This window comes from Chroicocephalus ridibundus, chromosome 1 (assembly GCF_963924245.1).
Source record: "Chroicocephalus ridibundus chromosome 1, bChrRid1.1, whole genome shotgun sequence".
Lineage (NCBI taxonomy): Eukaryota > Metazoa > Chordata > Aves > Charadriiformes > Laridae > Chroicocephalus > Chroicocephalus ridibundus.
In genome coordinates this window covers 125319688-125341667 of record NC_086284.1, presented here as the reverse complement: position 1 = coordinate 125341667, position 21980 = coordinate 125319688, and the positions used below count along the sequence as shown (strand labels likewise).

The 21980-nt window shown below is 36.7% G+C and overlaps 1 protein-coding gene across 2 annotated transcripts in view; it reads right to left on the bottom strand.

Moving 5' to 3' along the window:
• Positions 1–21980, bottom strand: part of ABI3BP (ABI family member 3 binding protein) — a 162415-nt gene that overhangs the window by 101897 nt on the left and 38538 nt on the right. For both annotated transcript variants that reach the window (XM_063350175.1, XM_063350184.1), the window contains exons 5-10: positions 17032–17213; positions 13771–13832; positions 5063–5114; positions 3935–3997; positions 2940–3035; positions 69–146 (exon numbers count right to left, since the gene is read on the bottom strand). In XM_063350175.1, coding sequence (XP_063206245.1) covers positions 69–146; positions 2940–3035; positions 3935–3997; positions 5063–5114; positions 13771–13832; positions 17032–17213 — 533 coding nt within the window. The remainder of the gene's footprint in view (positions 1–68; positions 147–2939; positions 3036–3934; positions 3998–5062; positions 5115–13770; positions 13833–17031; positions 17214–21980) is intronic.

Below are 21980 nucleotides of genomic sequence, written 5' to 3'. Positions count from 1 at the left end.
CTTTAATTTTAGTTTATATATTTGGCAAAGATATTCCACAGAGTTTCTAAAAATAGAATTTTCATTACCTGGGAGGGACTGTGGGGAGATTTCTTGAACTTCTGGTGTTTTGGATTCAGCAGGCCACACTCGAGTTTCATTCTTAGCTAAAGGGACAAAGACGTCAGAGAGTAATTGCAAAGCTGTATCTGCTCTGTTCTACTACAGATTTATTTCTGTCCCACTTCAGTTTGCCAAAATAAACCAACATGGACAAATGTGGAAAGCTCAATACTTTTAGGAATCAATGAACTTCCACTGCACAATCAGTACACACATCTATCTAGCTGTGTTAAACACACGCGGTTTTGGTATTATTTTGTTTATTAAAAGATTCTTTAAAAAAAAAATTTAAAGCAACAACTTTAGTGCCTTACGAATCCTTACTTTCACAGTGCAAAATAGTTTTGACTGTTTTTCATTTGTCTAGCATTTGAGCATTAACAGCAAAAATACTTTTCAAAATTCAAAGATGTAATACAGTTCTAAGCGTTATACAAGAATAGTCTAATAAATTTTCAAATAGAATGGTATTGTCACAGTAGTCATGTCCTTATTTTCCTTTACATTACTTCTAACAATTACAATGGTATGACAATAGCCTTCTATTCCAACAAAGATATTCCAGCAGTGGGTATAGGTAAAATTAATTAATTTTGACTTGAATAATACACCTGTTGGGTTTTATCCACTGAGGACTAAGGCAATATATTTTCTGGGTTTTCTTCTGGATTACTACTCTTTAAAAAAAAAAAAAAAACTAGTAAATTTTTGACTAAGTAAATGAAAAAAAATACTTTGAGAATTCAAGAAATGTGATATTCTGTGATGCATTATTTTGACTTTTCTAAATAATACAGAATTAAAATAGTTGCAGTATGTCAGCAAAACATAAATAATCATAACTTCACACACAGCATAAGCCTTATTGCATTTTATTGTAGACATACACCATTCTCAGGTATCAGTGAAAGATATCTGTATAGATTTGGACAATATGTCTTTTTGTCAATTATTTTGTACATTTAAATTATTTCTCAGAGTATTTTTGCTTTCCAAGCAATGACTCTTCCATGTTTTACACTCCTTTGAAATCCAGTAGTCCCTTGTGTCTACACCCATGTACTTCATGTTCTCTGGTAAGGAACACATAGTAAACAGAAGAGAACAAACCATCACTTGTCTGCCCTTGTTATTTTCACACAGGTGTTTGTGTAATCTACCATAAAGAGTGGCTCCAAACTGGCATCACGCCAGCTATTTCAAGCATATCGGAGCATTTAAATTTAGAATTACCAAGTTCTAAACTTCCTCAACTGAGGAAGCAGGACATCTCTAGGACAACTGAAGCTACCTTTGTCTTTTTCCCAATCTTTTGCTCATAGTCACTTTTTGCCATTTTTACTGCACATGCTACTGAACCTTATGACCTATCTGAAAACACAACATTGTTTTCCTGCAGAAAGATACAATTTTACTGGTAGAAAATGAAAAGAAATATAAAAGTTCTAGATATTGCAGTCCAAAACTAATATTGGAAGTCTTAAAATATGGTTTATTAAATGTAAGGGGTATGTCGGATTTGTCAAAATATGGTCTACTGAGTTTTAATGGGACCTTTGTTACCTGCACATCATATACATGTTAAAACCAAGCTGGTAACAATAAACACCTTGTTTTCTATGCTTGCTGTTCAAAGAAAATATTAGTAATTTTTAACCATGTGATTAATTTTATCATCATGATTGAAAACCAGTAATGGTTTCAAGTTTCAAAAGTAAATACTGCAATTAAGTTTTTCCACTTAGCCTAATTTTCAATAGCCACAGATGATGCTAACAATATTTGTCTGTCAAATGCTGGTAAATACTTCCAGATGCTAATAGTTAAGGAACTCAGCCTCAGTTCAAACATATCCTTAGTAAAACACACTCAAATAGTATTCTACTGTGTAGATCTACCTTTACATGGACACAATATCTTAACAGAAACAAGCACTGCTGTTTTCTTATTGCAAAGCAAGCCAGTCTGAGAATGTGCTATGGGCCAGCAATGGAGCAACAGAGTAAATTAAACACAGCAAAAATAAGAAAGGAAAAAATTCTGACCTAGTTGTTCAGAGTTCAAATTAAGTATTAAGAGTAGCCAAGCCAAAAGTCATCAGCTCCAGAACTCTACTCAAGGGATCTGTGAAAGATGCACTGGAGGCGTTATTAAGGTTTTTAAGGATAGCTGTATTTCCCACAATTATGCTAGCCACAGATGATATGCTAGTTTACAGATCTTAAACAAAAGCTTCAATTACTCTTTTTCCTGCGGGTTTCAGGCATATTCACAAGATAGATACAAATGAAACCTGTGCTGAAATGTTCTAATTTCTGGCTATGGTTTTTCATGGATTTAATTACAGATAATTGTAAGAATCTCTTTGTGAAACTATTTATCACATATACTCAAGCCAGAACTCATATAATTAAAATTCACTGAAAATCTATTCTTTCAAATGGGCACATAAATTTAATTTTTTAAGACATATATTGAAAGATATAACTTATGAAAAAAAAAGTTACATTGTAAAACAAAACAAAATCCCTAAGGCCATAAACATGACTGGTTTCCCTTCTTTTCTTCTTTTTTGATCTTTTGCCAGATCAAAGCTACTGCATATTCTTTTAAATAGCTGTGAGGTACCTTAAAAACCTGCCCAGATGTTTTAAAATAAGTGAATTTCTATGAATCCTTATAAGCCCAAGCTAATAATTAATTAAACAAATAGAAAAAAAGAAGGTAAGAGAGGAGAAAAAAAAAAAGAGGACTTTTCTGCTTGCATACACGATCTCACATCACTATGCTTCTGATACTGCTGACGAATAACACAAGCTTAGTTCATTTCTGCTTACCCATTTTTTTCCTGGATGCTTGAGGTATGTCATCTATTGTCAGGAGAGGAGGAAGTTTCTGCTGAGTTTCATTGAGACCTGGAACTATAAGGTGCACTACACAGAAAGATATGTGCCATTAATTCCAGAAGAGATGAAAAATACACAGTCTTCCATCTGAGATAGGTGAGTAACTACTACTGAACCATTGGGTGTTTAATCTGAGTATCTGGGAAATACGTTAGTTCTATTCAGTAATTATCACTACCATTTGGTGCTATTTCCCCTTTACACCACTCGCCGTATTACCACCATTTCATGATTAATCAGAACTGAAAACTGGAGCATACAACACTGGAATACTGCACTATCACCGATGCTGGGACATTCTGTCTGGTGGGCCACGAAGACTCAACACCAAACGTGGTTAGTAAGTATCTGTTTGATTCACATCAATACATTAAGCACCTTCCTGAGTCCAGGAATAAATGGGTTACAAGGTGCATGATGTGCATATATAGGTCAAACAAGAACAGAAAGCATGAAACTGAATGGCTTGAGGGAAACAGTTATGCCCCAAGGTCTAACATCAAGATCTAATTGCAAGGAAAGTTATAATATACATCACTATAGCCTAACATATCAGTACAGGTTTGTGTCTGTAGGTTGTATGTTATCATACTACCTTAATAAAACCAAAAAGAACAACCCCTGATCTCAATCAGATCTTTGCCCCAGAACTTTACTTGAAGTATGAAAGAACTTCTTGGCTTAAATAGGGACAATATCTTCTTTTAAATACTGTGACAATAAAATGATTTTATTTCACTTAGGTGACATCATCCTTGCACCATCTGTACCACCATGAAATATAACAAATACTGTCTGAAGTGGCTGCCAAATACCTTTTGATATGCAATGAAAGAACTACCAAGATTAAGAAAACTAGAAGTATTTACACAGTTCTAATTTTCAGCCAAAGATGAGGAAAAATAATAAAAATATCTTCTAGTCACCTAATATTGCTCCTGGCAGAGAAGAACTATCTGAAGTTTTTGACTGCGTCCGATTTTGAATAACTGTGGAGACAACACAGGGGTATTAGAAAATCATTTAAAAAAACCCACAAAACAAGAAACAAACCCACACCCGAGACAAGCCTCAGCATTCTGAAAACCTTTCCTCAACTTAATACTTGGAGATGAGGACACCAACCTAATCCTTCTGTATTTGCATTCAGTTTAAGAGACTGCAAACTGTGTTTCCTCTACATCATCTCTTAACTGTGCATCTCTTCTTTCCCCTAGCATATCAGTTTTATGTCCTCGGTGAAAAATTACGTTCTATGTTTATGTTAAAGTAGGGCAAACTCCAGGCCATCTCATGACTCTGAAAGATGCATGTGAAGGAAATGCCAGCACAGTCATATTTTAATGGTAATTATCATAATTTGCTTTCACACCACCCTCCAGTGTACTCCTGTCGCTGAACTGTGAACTACCGTCAAAGAAAATTTGCTTGATTTTCTCACTTAAAATTATTCATAATATAATTTCTGTTAGCAAGTTTTAACCTGCAGCTCATTTTCCATCAGCTATCTTTAAGTAGTTAATTTTCAAAGATCATACTACTATACTACATTCCACTACTAGAGAGAAACAGGCATTTCTAAAGGGTAATATGTTTAAGTATACTGTAGATATCTCTCTCCACTGACCAGGGAAAGGAGAAGAAGGGAGTCTAAGTCAATGACTTAGCTGAAAATACCCACAAAAAAGTTTGATAGTATGAATCTTATCCATATTGCTGCTCTTTATGCCTGACTATCAAGCTATGCCCAGCTGGGAGATCAATGTAACTGGACAATCCAGTTGAAAAAGAGTGGATACGAGCAGAAATCAGAACTGATTTGTATCCATCCAATGACTCAACTAAGTCATCGTTCGTAATGCAATGTAATAGCTCATTTTATTAATATAGGTAAGTAACAACTCAATAGTATTCATAATTAAAGGATACAATATTTTGCAAGGTTCCACCTATTCTAAAAGGAAACTTTTATGACATTCACATCAGAGTCAGAATTTTTTTTCCAAGTTATTCTTGCAGAGTATAGGTATCAGTTTAAAAATATACAAATTTACCTTGTTTGATTATTGTGACAGGGATCAACTTCTTATTATCACGCAGCGTAAGCTGAGGAAGAGGGAAAAAAAAAAGCCTTGGGATAACTGCCATAATAGTAATTGAACTTTCTTAGTAACAAAAATAGAGGGCTCTAATCCAATACTGGGTCTGCCCCAAGTTAACACTGGATGTGCTCTGGCCCTAGTCACTGAAGGTTACACTATTGCTTCAGTTCCCATGGGCTAGTATAGTAATATTGCACTTTGATCTCCTTTTTTCAGTTTAAGATGTTTTGCTTCATAAAAACACAGTATTTGACAGCTTAGGAATCGTCAATCCTCTTTTCTTTTAAGAATCTCTTGAGCACTCACTGGGGAGTGGTCCAGAAAGCTAAGAAAAGCTGAAATTTAACTACAACAAAACATCTCAAACATATCCAATTACAAATTCAGCCACAGAATATAATTATATTCTCAGGAATAGTATATTTAGAACATAAACTATTCCAGAACCAGGTGTACATTTATAAACTAGCAGCACTCTTGGGTGCAAAGTCTCTTTAAAGTAGATTAACTCAGAGTAATTTTATTTGGTTAAATTGTTTCCAAAGTGTAATTGGCCAGCCATCCCTGTTCTCACATTTTTGTGCTAAATACTTGGACTTTTCTGCTGTTCACTTGTCTTTGACCCAGATTATTTTTCGTCTAAGTGTGAATATTTTCTAGCATTTTGATACCACGAAAATAAGGAACATGTGAATGGAACCCACATTTACTAAAAGGAAGAAAACAGCTGATCCCCCAAATTATAAATAAGTATTCACTACCATGCATGGGTACTAGGAACAACTTCTGAAAGCTTAATAATATACTCAGGTGATGAGAGGAGGAAGACTGTAATGCCAGCAACATAAAAATGCTAAATACATTAACAGTGGGTTTTTTCCCAGTTATATCTGAGTTACAACAAAGAAAATAACTCAAACAATTACTTCTCTGTGTTAAATGTACACTGCTAATGTCAGAATCAGTTAATCTTCATTTTGCACTTCATGACGTCTGGTTTACTTCATGTGAAAGAACACTTGCACAAAAATTCAGCATTTGATGACAAAGATTTCATTATTTACCTAAGGATAACTATTTTTCTCTATCCTCAATATTGAAAAAAACCTTTAAAAGCAACGTTTGGGTACACATCAAACACATACCAAAGTCTAAGAAGCTGGAAGAAGGCAAATCTCAACAAGTAAGATGTCCCTTTCCTCATGGAAATGGATGGAGACTGCTTATTCTATGCAAGCCATTACTTTGTGCTAATAACAGTTTTGCATTGGCACAAACATGGTTTGAAATTAACTGGAGGTTTCCATCCTTGTCATTAATGAAGGATACAAAACAATCTTTCTTTTTTATTGCTTATTATTTTTCCTTCGCTATTAACAAGGTTTACCTTTCTATTTTGCCCTCTAGTGAAAAGATTGTGTTGCAGATGATCAGCTTTTCGAGTAACCCTGCTATTCACGTGACTGACAAGTGGGATGAAATGAATTTATCAGAAAAAGGTGTTCATTTTATTGTATTTCTCATCAGGAGCCCTACAATCAAATAAACAGGCCTCAAGTTGTGAGCACTTGTGTAACTCCAGTGTGGAAATTCTAATCATAATTATTATCAGTCCTTTTATAGTAAAAGGTTCTTATATCGACAAGAGCATCCTTTCTTGAACAATAATGGGTGGCTGTAATGACAGCAATAAGAAAATGCTAAATACGTTAAAATACATTCAAAACTTAGTTTCTTACTCAAGAATGAATCATTGATATGAAATCCGTGTTCCGCAGCTGCTATAATGTAATGGAGTGTAATAATAGAACACGGGGTAATGGCTTCAAACTGAAAGAGGGTAGATTTAGATTGGATATCAGGAAGAAGTTCTTTACGGTGAGGGTGGTGAGGCACTGGAACATGTTGCCCAGGGAAGCTGCAGATGCCCCATCCCTGGAAGTGTTCAAGGCCAGGCTGGATGGGGCTTTGAGCAGCCTGGTCTAGTGGGAGGTGTCCCTGCCCATGGCAGAGGGGTTGGAACTAGATGATATTTAAGGTTCCTTCCAACCTGAACCATTCTGTGATTCTGTGCTAATTATACTGCTCACCTGCACAAATCTGCAAGTGCTGCACTTGAAATTTACCATTGTGCTGTCATTCCTCTCTTTCTCAGTCTCCAAAAAGTGACTACTTTAGGTATTTCTGTTTCTAATAAAATTTACTACTTGCACAAAAGATCAATATATCATCCATAGGAATGGGACTAATAACTGTACTTTCCAGACAGACAATATAAAGCATATAGGTATTAGGAACGTTAGCTATTAACATGACTGTGGCATCTCCCTGAATGAAGGAAGATGGCAAATAAGGTATTTCTTAAATTCAGAGGGAAAACAGAGATGTAAGTTATACCGTAAATTCAGGCATCTTAACTTCTGACCACAAGCAATATGGCATATTGCATAAAGGACTCTAGTTCTCAGATATTCTGTTAAAGAGCATATGACAACATTACTTCAAGAGACACTTGTTCTTTTTGCCTCTCTTATATTCCAGTATTCCAAAAAGCCACAAATAACTGGCATACATGTAAGAGACTCCTCAAGGAAACATTACAGTCAGCCTGGATTGGATAAGTTTTGGAAGAGTAAGCATGTTTTATTCCAGAGTTTAACAAATGATAGAAGGTAAGAGTCCTGCTTTTTGTCTGGACAAATCATAGAATCATAGAATGCCAGGTTGGAAGGGACCTCAAGGATCTTCTTGTCCAACATTTCTTGGCAAAAGCATGGTCTAGACAAAGATGGCCCAGCACCCTGTCCAGATGAATCTTAAAAGTGTTCAGTGTTGGGGAATCCACCACTTCCCTGGGGAGATTATTCCAATGGCTGATTGTTCTTATTGTGAAAAATTTTCCTCTTGCATCCAATCAGAATCTCCCTAGGAATAACTTACCCATTACCCCTTGTCTTTTCCATATGACTCCTTGAAAAAAGAGAGTCTCCACCTTCTTTGTAGCCACCCAAAATCGAAGAGGACCCCACCTTTCAGTCAGACAGAAGAGGAAATAAATTTCTACTACATCATCTCCACCCTACCACCACACATAGTTTATGAAAGGAAAAAGAATGACCATCCCTAGAGCTCTTCTTTTCTTCCCCTCTCTCATTATTTGTAGCTCACACAGTCCCAGGAGCTTAAACAAACTTAAAGGATGAACCTGCCAAAAGAAACACAAGCTGATATGCGACCGATACTGAAAGGGCAGAATGACTAGATGGATCAGTAATGTCGCTTTAATAAACAGCCTTTTAAAATGTCTCCTTACAGAGAAGAGTTAGAACCATGCTGATAGGAGCCAGTTGTATTTTTGGAGCAAAATAAGGCATAAACAAAGTTTGGCCTAAATAACACTTACTTTGGCTTTGCACTGATGATGTGATTGCACCACTGCGAAATACCCCACCTATTACTGTGGAAACTGAAGTAATAACTTAAACTTAAGACCTGGCCCCTATCTGCTTCCAAGCCTTAGTTTTATGGCTTTTTGCACCACTAAAGTGAGGATGATAACAGAACTTTTAGAATAATCTACGGAATGTTTTCATGGTATTTCTGCGGAGGGTGATAAAGCAGCACTGCTCTGGAGCTAAGCCCTGTGAAGCTGACTAAAAGGACTAGATGTTGGCTCCAGGCCTCCTTTCATACTTAAGATGTGCAAATATTTGGAAAACTGTTTTAGCTCACTTTCTCAGGACTTCTCTTGCATAAATAGAATCCCTACTTCCACAGACGCGGCATAACAGAGTCAGGGTCCTGGCACGCAGGGTTTGCTAAGAGGAAGAACGGAACTCATCTTGCACTCCAGATGCCACAATGAATTACTTGGTCTTGGTCTGTCACATGTAACTTTAAAGACGCTTATGGGACCAACGGGGAGAACAGTAAAGCTGATTTTATCAACAACATATTGAGATGAGCACCTTTCTGAGTATCGAATCAATTGGATTTGTATTACTCACAGATAAAACATTTTCCCTTGAATATGACATGACTACGTTTACAATAATGTAAGCATTATACTGCTCTAACTCTGTATGTAATGCTATAATTAAAGTATTACTGTCCTAAATGAATACCTACTTATTCCTACAAGAAAACGTGGTTTGATTCCTGAAGGAATTCCAGGTTTGGTAATCGCAGACCGTTTACAATATTGTACAATACAAAGAATGAACAATGAGAATGAACACACAACCGTTTTCTACCATGAAAACGCTTGGAAAATCAGAGACAGAAGAGAACTGCAAAGAATGGATTGTTCCCTTATAATAATCATCACTCATGAGTCAACCCTTTAAAATGTCTGAAGCAACAAGGATTTCTAGAACTTTTCTTGGGAAGTTATCCCATAGTCTACCTCGTGGATAGTACATTAAAAACAAAGCAAAACAAAAAAACCCCAGAAGATTAGCTGCTGAAACTTGCACTTAGACAAAAAATTAAGGAAAGGAAATATGAAGAAACAAATTTCATCCATAGAAGAGGAGGCAATGCTCAAAATTTATGAATAAAATGTCTGGTTTTCACTGTATTAAAAGTCATCTACTAAAAGGTTCAGCCTACAGATCTTTCATTTCTTCTTCAGCTCTTGGAAGCAAAAAGTATCTGTGTATGCAAATCCATGAATGTATGAAACCCACCATTTTCAATAAGTGAGATTGTAGGTTGAGTTGCACTCCATTAAGAATGTTTATTTCTGTCATCAGAATCAATTTTGTTAATCCTGAAATGGTTGAGTGGTGGGAGGACCTGATCTCGAATAGTGCTTGTCTCTTTGCATCAGCTGCTCAGTGAGTGTAGACAACTAGCCCATTTTATATGCTTTATTTTGTACAGATAAAATAAGACGAAGTGAATTCCACCAAATATTGCTCCTGTTTCAAACTAGCTGCTGTGTGAACAATGTTAAAAGCCCTTGTCCAAGCACCAGCGTGGGACCTTTCAAATTGCTGAGGTGATTAGGAACATGTGTTCTGCTGGTTTTCTGTTAGGGTTATGCTCCTAGATCACTTGGTACTAGGGAAAATCCCACCTAGTTTCAAGCCTATGCCCACACTGGACAAGTTTTGGTAATTTTAAAACATTTTCAGAACTTATCAAAAAAACCCTTCAATTACTATGCTGCTGAGAAAGACTGAAAATCCTAGGTCCAATGTTGGTGTCAGTTCCAGGTATGTAAGTCAGTGGAATTGACACTTGCCTGGCTGAGATCAGCATCTTAATTTTATCAGAGCTGCAACACCATTTGCCACTGTTTCTCATAATGACCTTACTATCTTTTACTTCACCTGGTTATTTAGGATCTCTCATAACCTAGAAAGAGAGGGCATTCTGCACCGCCCATAAAAATGTGCTACACTGTTGTGGTATATTTTGCATGTAAACGATCCTGGAGGAAGAAAAACGTTGGTCAGCCTCTTCTCAGTTTAAACTTCATGTCTCCAGTTATCACAGTGAGCAATCAAGCATTAACTCCTCTAATTTCTGTATCATTAATTTTCTTCCAGGCATTATTGGAAACCAGATTTAGTGTTGTGACAAAAGTGTGATGGGAATAAGCTACACAGAAAGGCAAGACTGCAGGAAGCTAAAGAAAAGAAAGACTCTTTTGTGCTTTTTTTCTGAGAAATCCAAGCCTTAGGCAATTTTATGGTTGACTTTTTATTAATTTCACCTAACACCTTTGAACACGAATGTCCTTGCTCATTTTCTGCTCACAAACCACAAACATTCTAACTTTCAAATCGTAACTGTCCTGGTCAAGACTGAAAACTTAATGGCCATTCCTACCATGGTAAAAAAGACGTAAGAGTGAAAGAAGAGCAACAGGGACTTTTCAGATAAAACTGGAAGCTGTTCATATGGCCAAATTATTAAAACTGACATGTCATTAGTGAGACATGCCCTTCAGCCAGACCCCTAAGTCAGGAAATTTCATAAAATCATGCTTGAGGTGCCATACATCCATAAGATCCATGGACACCTAGAGGGCCTGCTTTAGGTGTTTTTCTGAATAGGAATAATGTTTCTTCCAGCCATGACATAAGAAAAGTTTGAAAACTTCCAGTGAGAATTGCTGAGAAATCACATGATAGATGAGGTCCTGTTCGATAGGGCAGTTGCCATCTTTGGAAGAAGGTCTTGAAGAACTTCACTGTTGCAACAACTGCAGCCTGAATATTTACAGCAATGCATGTGGTGGTATAGAGGCCAACAAGGAACAGGCTTGTGTTGGCTTCACATAAAAACAGTACAAGATTTGTGGTCCAGGCTAAAGAAGTATGTGACACTGCGTAAACAAATCCTGTGGCTGAGCTTATCCAAGAACTGCCTGATGTTTGAACAAGGCTGTTCCTGTGCCAGACGACCTCAGCAGCATTGCTGAACTAGCAATGCTAGTGATCTTCAGGTAGCAAGTGGGTTTAAGGATGTAGAGGAGAAATAGGCAAAGACAGATTATTGGGAACAAAAGGGAATTTCAAAACAGCAACAATAATAATATTTCTAAAAAAGATGCATTTTTTACATCATTACATCATTCCCTGACTGGCTCTTTGTCAGTGACAGTGGCCTCCCTACATGTTTTCCTCATGTAGGAACACAAAGACTTCTCCTACTGCCTCTACCTACTGCACCTGACAACAGAACCAAGAGCAGTTGAGGGCCAGATCCTGCTACAGAGGAAAACACATTTCTGGGGTGTATGAAGCTCAGAATCCATCCCCTGGGAAAATGACCTTGTGTTAAAAAGCACGGATTGCCCTCTCTGAATGCTGGATTGCATCTTTGTCGTTCCTGAAAAAGTACTGTTCTCTTAAGGATTGTTTTCTGAGTACAACTGAAGAAATCTCCGTGAAGTAATCAAGAAGTCCATGAAAAAGTTGCTAAACTTGGGAAAGATGAAATGTCAGAGACAGGAAAATCTCGGATTCACATCTTCTGAAAACTCAGATAACAGCGGCTGGGTCATCAGTTGCAAGAACAGGTTTCTCAGTACCAAGATGTTTTGCCAATTAATCCTCTCTGAGCTTTACCTCAGATTGGAGAGTCTACAGAAAGTTGGCAGAGACTAAGAGGAAGAAAAGGAAAGCCTCTGAAACAGGTTAAGTATTTCACTGAAAAGCTGACAATCTCATTGACACACAAACTGAACAGATCAGCCTGCCTCTTTCTACCCAAAGTGGAGTTAGCTGAACTGATGTAAACCATGAACTGTGTCACCCACGTTGGCTTTTCAACTGTTTTTAACCATTTGCCTTAAGCAGTAGTCACTTGATACTGGATGGTTGCTGTTTGTGAAAGCAGACATCAAGATCCCCAGTGCCTCAGTGCCCCACTTATAAGATAGGTAACACTGATACTGATGATCGAGAAGACCTTAGGGAAGACAGATTATCCCCCTTCTCTGTATAGATTACCTTTGCATCATACCACTTTTGACACCTCTCTTTGTTGGGAAAGTGCAAACAGTAGCACACCCAGAGCTGGACTTGCAGATGAAAAGGCAGTATGAGATGCTGACATGCTTTGGAACAGTTGGGTGAAAGGCACCGCAGGAGTACAAACAATTACTTTTACTGTATATTTTGGCTTTTAATTCTACTATTAAAGTATTTAGATGAAGTGTGTTCTCTGTTATTTGCTGGCTTGCTTTTCTAAAGGAATCAGCTGGTATAGGGCCTCCAGGTCCAGGTACATTTTTCTTCTTCTGTGGATAGTGGGTCAGTGTTTAGTTTTACACTTGGCAGCTGTTTAGCTCCTATGTCTTCCTCACTCTGCAGAGTACCTGTGCTAATTAAGCATCACGTGGTGAGCTGGTTATAAAACACCTATTGTCTCTTCCATGAATGTACACTGTATACGTTCCCATGGCATTCTATTCGGGAGCTTTGGCATTTTCACATCTGTATGTTAATGACACATTTTAAGTGAGACTTTTTCCTCCTGTTCTCTTCCATTAGTCACTTTACAATGCTTTGAAAAGACAGGCTTTCAGTGCACTCCCACAGGCAGTGGGGTGACAGGCTTTGACAGCTTTCGAGCAGGAGTCACTGAGCAGTAACTAGTAAACCTAAATGTCCATGGTATGTCCCTTATCATAAGATGTCGTAACAGCTCTCCTGTGCTAAGCAGCTTCATTTGGTAATTCTCTTCCACGACCCATTTCCTCAGTTGAGCGGGAGGTGCTGATCTCCTGTCTCTGGTGACCGGTGATAGGATATGAGGAAATGGAATGAAGCTGAGTCAGGGAAAGTTCAGAGTCAACATTAGTAAAAAGGTTCTTCACTGAGAGGATGGTCAGCCACTGAAACAGGCTCCCCCAGGAAGTGGTCATGGCACCAAGCCTGTCAGAGATCAAGGAGTGTCTGGGAGACGTTTTTAGTCATATAGTTTAGTTTTAGGTAGTCCTGCAAGGAGCAGCAAGTTGGACTCGGTGATACTTATGGGTCCCTTCCAACTTGAAGTATTCTATGATTCTACCTAGTCTTAGATTTAACAGCATTTTTATATTTGCAATTTGTGGCCATAATCTCTTCCTCACTTTACTCTAACAGATAAGCAAAAATTTGATGATACAAAATACAAATCTGGTATAAAAATGTTTTGCATACCTGTGTTTGGGCATTAGGTACCAACTTGTACATATTCTGGAGTTGTCCGTTTACTTTTTTATCTGATTTGACAGAAAGAGAAACAAATACACAGAATTACTTTTTGTCTTGTCCAAAGTGAAACAAACCAAGTTTATTCACCTTTTTCAATAGCTAAGAAAGTTAGCAGACTTAATTACAAGGTATAAAAACACACCGTGTAACAGTTTTGTTTGGTCCTGTTTCTCCACATTAATTAATTTATCTGCAAAGCCTCCCCTTCACATTTTGACAGCAAGGAAATTAAATGTATTCTCGTTGTTCTACAACAAGGGGTAAGAGACCTGAAGTCATCTTTGGGACTTAGTAAGCAGAAGTCAGAGGTGCCTAAGAGAATTATTTAATAAAATTAATATAACCACAACAATAATATGCAAGAAAGAAATTTGAAAGAAGAATTTCTGCATCCCATTTGTCAGGCTGCTACTAGGACTGGCTAAAAGCAGCATGTTTTAAGGTCTCCAATAGTTAGTCTTGCTTTTAAGTGCACTTTTCTAAAAGAAATACACATTTCTACACTGGCAATACAGAGCAGGCATATCACTTCTCTTTGGGTCTGACATAGTTTCCGTTGTCTCAACACATGAAAAAAGTATCCCATGGATTTAATCTCTGAAATTTTTCTCTTAGTCTTTTTCTCTGAGCTTCTTAGTATTAGAAGCTTCTTGTGATGCAGCTGTTATGTACAAAGGAGAAACTGTCCCTCCCAGCACCTCTTGTATTCTAGCATGATGCTTTGAACTTTGCTTACATCTTCCACCTTCACACTTTTCTGCTCCCTTTGTGTTGACAGGCATGTAAACAAGAATCAAGCTAAATGTTATCATATTTCTTCACAAGTCTATCCAAAACAGATAAGCGACAGAAACAACATCAACTATAAAGAAATATCAACTGAGAGATATTTAAGTTGACACTTTACCCTGAAAAATATCTTTCAAAGTGCTTGATACTTCTCAGGAACAGGACCTACTATTGGTCCAAAGACAAGGGAAAACTGAAAAAAGTTTCACGCTGACTTCATGAGAAAATCATGCTAAGATGGTCAGAAATAATCTGCTTTCATCTCTTTTGATACGTTTTGGTTAAATAAATGTTGAACGTTTGCCATGCCTTTTATGTCTTCCCCAAATTCTGAATTAAAACCAGATTCTCCTCCCAACCCCTCCCAACGTGTTCAGTATATGACAAAAATTTGTCCTGTGAATTCAACAAATAGAAGAACATGCAACAGGAATTTCATTTTATAGTTTATATATTCTTCAGTGAGGAAAAAAAATTTACAGTGAATGAGGTTTGGTTTAGGTTGAGACATTTCTTAATATATGAAAAGCCCTTGAGCTGCTAGAGGACAGTAAGTTAAAACAGAAAATTTGTGCTGATTAGTAAACTCCTATGCAGACAGATGGTTACAAATTTATAATAAATGTTCACTCTCTATTTAGTGCCCACGGTTTCTTGAACTACCTACTATGCAATGACGATATGAAACACTTGAATCTGAAAGGTGCTGTCAGCTTTCCAATTAGAAAAAAAACTTTATCAGTAGACCAGAATGTAGACATACAGGGTAATAGCAAGCTCCCTGGATTTAGTTGCTGCAGAAGCTCCCGCTGAATACACAAGTCTACATTCTAGGATAAAGAAGTCTCATTTAAATAGAATATGAACTCTTACAAGAAAGCATCTTTCAACACAACTCAGTTTCCATAACTTGCAAGAATGATTCTTCTGGCCTATTAAAAATGTATAGTGTCTGTAAGAAACAGCATTTAGAAATACATTATATACAAAGAGCAAATGTGGTGATGCCAGTGGACATTTCAGTCAGTCTTGAACACAGTATAAAATTATAAACACTATGGACTCTTTATTCCCTCCTATTTTAAGTGCTCAAATATATTCCAGCACTCGATCTACAGATGACTTTAAAATGTAGGAAAACCAGCCATTTAGTAACCATTCTTTAGAACTATGAAGCAGAGTTTCTTTTTGTAAGACAGGTAAAAGGAGGGAAAAGACTACCATTACCCACTTTAAGTTAATGGTATAATTGATGGTATTATTTCAGACTGCTAAAATGACTCTATGGGCACTGGGCAGGTACTTGAAAGTTACAGATTTCTGATTTATGATGAAGGCCAGCAAAGTTCTTCATTAGGGAGTGTGAGGGCTTTTGCAGTATTACAAACCACCCTATGTCTCCCCTCCCTCATCCTGAAGTATATCAAGCTGTGTAACTCCCCTACAACTTGAAACTGTGGTGCACATCAAATTTCAGTTGGAAATCTCAAATGAATAAGGGTCTCATGAGAATTTCCATTCTTCACATTTCAAATCAAGCTAGAAATGCCGAACATGAGAGTTTGCAGCATCTTCTGACCAACGTCATGCTCAGAAATACCTTTTTGTAAATGCTTTAGGAAAATAAATGAAATTGAACAACATCTGTTAAGTCCTCTCTTCCTGTCTTTACAAAGAGGAAGACTCTGCTGCTGCCTATTTCCTCCATCAACAGCTGTGATTCTTTAAGTAGGACATGTTTTTTTAAGGGTTAATTTGACATCACTATGTCTGCATTGACTTGGACAAAAAGCTTAAAATATGACTGAGAGAACAGCCAGAGATCCCATACACTGCCTCCATGAAAATCCAAACATACATGAGAGCATATGCTTCAAACACAATTTATATAATTCATTGACTGAAAATGAGCTTCAAATTCAACTTTCCATCAGAGTCATAAAGGCTCCATTGTGATGCATGTTGGATAGGACAGGCCCTGTCTAGCTTTTAACCAGCTCGAATGTAAAAACAGATATAAAAAAAGAGTCAAACCAGGATATTACTTTCCCTCAACTCAAATTAGTAACAATCTTATTATTCAAGGCCCAAGGAAAAAGCTTGGAATCCAGTCAAAAGTATAAACATATGTACTCAACACTTCATGCGTATCTAATCACTGTTAGAGTTCTACCAACCTGCAGCAGATTGTCCACTATTTGCAATGAGAAAAGAACATTTTCAGAAGAGTAGGTGGTAGTTTTTCAAACACAAAAAAATTCTAGTTTTACCAATTCCTGAAAGAATTTGCTAGGAGCATAAGGGATAGCATTTAAACAATGAAAACCTGATCAGTAGCTTACTTTAAGCAATAGCACAACAGAGAAAAAATACTGTCAAACTGAGTAGCTATTTGATTAATTATTGCCAAATACTTACTAGACAGAACTGTCTTATGATTGAACGTCTTGCTCCAAATACTATCCTCTACGTTGTCTTTAACTCCAAACTCATAAAGTGTGTTTGGCTTCAGATTGTCCACCACCGTCTCAGTAACTGGGCAAAGCTGAAAAACCCATTTCTTGTCTTTACCCTTTTCTCTGTAGCGAACTGTATAGAACCTGCTCGACCAAAAAAAAAATATATTTTTTTTTTCTTCACAGAGAAACTCACTGCAAGCATTTTTGTTAGGAATTACTAAAATTACCTCTACCCACCATTGATCTTGTTTTTTCTGGCCCCTTATGTTTACTAAATATCAGAAAAGCCAGCATATCTTCCCTGCAAATGTAGTGCTTGTCCAGTCATCTCCTGGATACATATATGCTCCCCATCATACAGACCCCAACATGAAAGGTATTACATAAAGAGCAAAAGAACAGTCTCCTTATTCACAACCAACCATGTGTGTGTGGTTCTGACCATAAACTGCAAGGTCATTTTGCAAGCATTTTCTGTGATTCTGACATATGGCAGAACTAGTCAATTCAAACATGAGTCTACTAGTCAGGAAGTCTCAAACAATTTCTCAAAATCTTCCGTATCTGTCCAGGGAAAGGTGTTCCCCTCAAAATAAGTCCAAAACTATTCTCAAGGGAAAACCAGTAATAGCTGACATTTACATGATACATTCCTCATTCAGTGATCCCATTATGCATTGCCCACACTTCAAACAAGACAGTAAACCAAGACATTACTTTCAGCATTTAAATCAATAACGTGATGAATGCTAACAGATTATGAAATTAAAAAACATTTCTACAGAAATTGCCCAATTCGGTCAAGCAGCACCACCCTAAAAAGTATGACTGCAATGCTAGCCAGTATAAAACAACACAATGTAAATGGTGAGAGTTACGGCACAAGAACTCCACAACTGCTACAGTCTTATTTTCAATATACATACTGTATCACTGCCAGAATAGGGTGAGGTTTTCTGTTTTTGTAAAAACAAAACTCAGAGATATTTGGCAAGTTTTTAATCCAAGTATTACTGAAAATTGTTACACATAACATAAATAAAGCATATTCATTTTCCATATCCATGTTACATTTACATCAGCTGAAAAAGGATGAATTCCATCCAATTGCATTTTTCCACACTTCGACAAAGCAAATTAAGGCCATAAAAGAAACCCAACTCCAAAATCCCAGCTATTGCCCAAGAATCATTCACAAGGAAAAAAAAAAAAAGAAATTGCAGTTGAGATTTAATGCAGATATTATATAGGAAAAGATAAGGAGAGAAAGGAAGGGGCCTTAAGAAAACCGCCAAAAAAAGTTCTTTAATCAACTGAAAGTGTACCAAGTTGTAAGGTCCAGATTAAAATGACTTAATGGACCAAATATAACACTGTCAATGCATAAAGCTGCTTTTGCCAAAGTTACAGAAGAGCACTTCAGGAGTAGAGTATATGTGAAAGATGACTGTTGAGTACAGGGAAATTCCTACTTCATTATTAAAACACAACCTAAGACAAGGCAACTGCCAATCATGGAAAATATTTTCATACATAAAGATTCACTTTGTTTACACATTTTATCTCATAACTGTCAAATTTGTCTTCTCGGCACCAAAAAAATTGGTTCTCCTGTTTTAGTTGCTACAATTAGGCTCATTCAGATATTCCGCCAGGTTATAAAATTAGTATTTACACTGGCTCACATAACTCTCTTCATTAGCTGTACTACTTTGCATTCAAAACAAGTCATAGTCTAACCCAAACCTTGGAAAGGAAAGAAATATCATAAATAGTGAATAACCTCTCTTCTTATAAATTCCTGGAGTACCAAGTAATAATCCACATCCTTACTTCTGTGGGCTGTAATCTACTCAAATTTCGTATGTCAAGCAATATAAGATCTAACTATCAGTTGGACTGACAAAGAGTGTTTAACAAGAAATTACTGGCAACATTAAAATGCGGAAAATTTCTCCTCCTTTATCTTCTTAAGCCTTTCATACATAGTCATACATATATTACCAGACAGAAAACCTTACTTGAAATCTCTGTCACTGTCTTGCAAAGGACATAACAGTAATAAACAAAGCCTATCTGCAACATAAATGCATCTTGCTGGACCCCATACAGTCTCTTGGTAAGGGATTTAGAATAGGTATAGATAGATCTATCAGCAAAATGTGAATCACAAGTAGAACTAGTGACCTTCCTCCCAGCTTGCCTGAAGGAGAAAATTTCATTTGTTTTCATCTTCATTCTTACCTTTTCCTAACAGTTTTTTGAATGGAGTAGAAATAAAGTGATTGTATCTGATAGAAAGAAAACAGTATACCGATTCATTTCAGTTATTTAAGAGTCTAAATGAATAGCTGCACCAGAAATAAGGAGGAAAAAAACCATCAAAAACATGTTCATAATGAATAGGCTTTTAAGCGGCCGTTCCCACTTGCTTCTACTGTAGAAAATGTTCTGATTTTGAATACTGTCTCCACACCTGCAAATTCATTCTCCCTAACATGAATTAAAAAACTAAGAATACTTGCACTTCAAAAACTATTAAAAAATCTGACAAGAACATTTTCATAGTTGTGCCAAACTGTGCTATTAGAAATAGAAACACATAGCATAGAAGAAACGTGCTCTCAACTCCAAGATTTCCAAGCCCGTAAAAACTTCACCAAGGGTGTAATTATTTCAGTGGAAACTTGCCACAACAAGTACTAAAAACATTGACTGCGATGACAGAATTTCCTCAACCATTTCAATAAAAAGCAACCAAGATGAAGTTCCATTTAACAATTTGAAAGTCACGATTGTTTGAGTATCAAAAATATCCAAATTGTAAACAATATGCACTTTTGGAGAAGTGCAATCATTTGTTTGTAGAGTATGAATTCAGAAATGCCAAGTTTTGTCATTAAAGAACAACAATTCATTATTAAACCACATCAACAAGCTGCCAAATACATTGCAATTTCAGTGCCTGCCTGAGAACATTAAATTTTATCGTCATTTTAATTTCTCCCTTTATCAAACCTTCCTTTCAGAAAAAAAATACAATATCAAACAATCAACACATGTAATTGAAGACATGAGAAAGCAGTAAAATCCAGTCACTGCTCACGTGTATCAGTCCCCTTGTGGCAGTGACATATACACACAAAATTTGCGCAGCTGGCCTGCTACGTGTAACAGAAGCAGCAAAAATGCTTCTCCTGGATTGCCAACATTTAGAGAAACCTCTCCATAGATTCCCCTCAAAAATTGCAGAAGGCAGGCTGAAACGGAGTACAGCCACACTCACATAGAGGGGGAAGGTACACTACACTGTTTCTCAGATAAAACACTTCCCTTATTATCTCTGTGAGGTCAGAATATGAAAAACTGATTGCGGGGCCCTAATAGATAATATGAAAGTAACACATTATTCAAGTGAAGTGTAATCGGAACAGTCCCAGGAATGCTATTCACAGCTGTGAATGCTAGTTTGATGTTTCAACAAGGAGGTGGCACACCTCTCACTGGGTGAGAATTTATTCTAAACTAGATTCTCAGCATGTACAAAGACCTGACAATATTTAACTGTGGGGGATATGAGAAGGGTACATTTTATCAGATAATGTTCATGGAATAGCACTCGTATTCCTATTTACAACAAATACTAATCAAAAGATTTCACGGTTCACTTAAATTCTTTTCCAGCTATCACTCTATAAAATATTAGAGCTCTTTTGTTAAGCTTTTGTTAAGCTCCATAAAAATTAATCTCTCTCCCTCTCTCCCTAACAGGCCATGTTTCACTCATTAGAAGATACTTCCAATCAAACCACCATGGGAACTGTAGAGAAATTTTGCCTCCTCCTTTTTCACTAGACAACTGAAAGGATAATGAACTCCAATAATTTAAATGGTGTCATGAGCAGGTGAGTTAATTGTTATAATCACCCAACTAAAAAAAAAAAACAAACAAAAAACCACCACTGGAAAGAATTAAGAAGCCTACATTCACCAAGACAGCCTCTCTCCGTATGCATTTGTGTGACATGATGATATGTTTAATGTTTGCATTCTTGAAACTCTCTCTACATTAATGAGCTTTAAGTATTCTTTTTCAATATTCTGACTTCACTTGCCTCCACCTGTGATACACACAAATGTGAAATAATGGCAGAAACAAAAGCAGCAAAACCAATCTAAAGGAAGATTAAATCGAAATTAAAGGAAGCCACAAAAGCATGATATTACTCCGGAGGCCAACCACAGTAGTAATTACTATATCTGCAAAGTCTATGTAAAAGACTATCATCCTAATACAAAAGGATTCTTCTATCCTTTCTATATTTAGTTTACATAGTGGTGTTTTTTTTTAAAAATTCCATAATGCAAGGCAGTGAAACCTTTTCTTTCTCAGCTTAGAGCTAGCCTTTTTATTACACAAGAAATCAAAATATGATGACCTTTTTAAAGAAGGAAACCACAAGGTGTTTGTTTTTGATATTAAGGAAATCTTGCTCGCTGCTAAGAGAACAAAAAAGTCTAGGATGCATAGGCAAAACATTGAGTTTTCATATATCAGTATGAATGACACTGTCTTGCCAAGAATTCCAGTGCTATTTTTCCAAGTGTTAACCAAATCTCTTTTCAGCCAGATTCCCAGAAAATGCTTGCACAGTCAAATATTTGGGCACAAACAATTAGATACTGGAAATCTTATAAGGCAGATGGTTTTATGAGATTTCCAGACTCGGTCAGTTTGTATAAATATCATGGGTTTATTTGGAACCAAATACAAACCAAAACTCCAAACAATTTAATCATGACTATTTTAGTCACACATAACACTAAACAAACAATTAAGCCTTGGAGATATAAGAACATTCCTCCTCTGTGATTTCGTGTTGCCATAGATAAAAAATTTTAAAACTT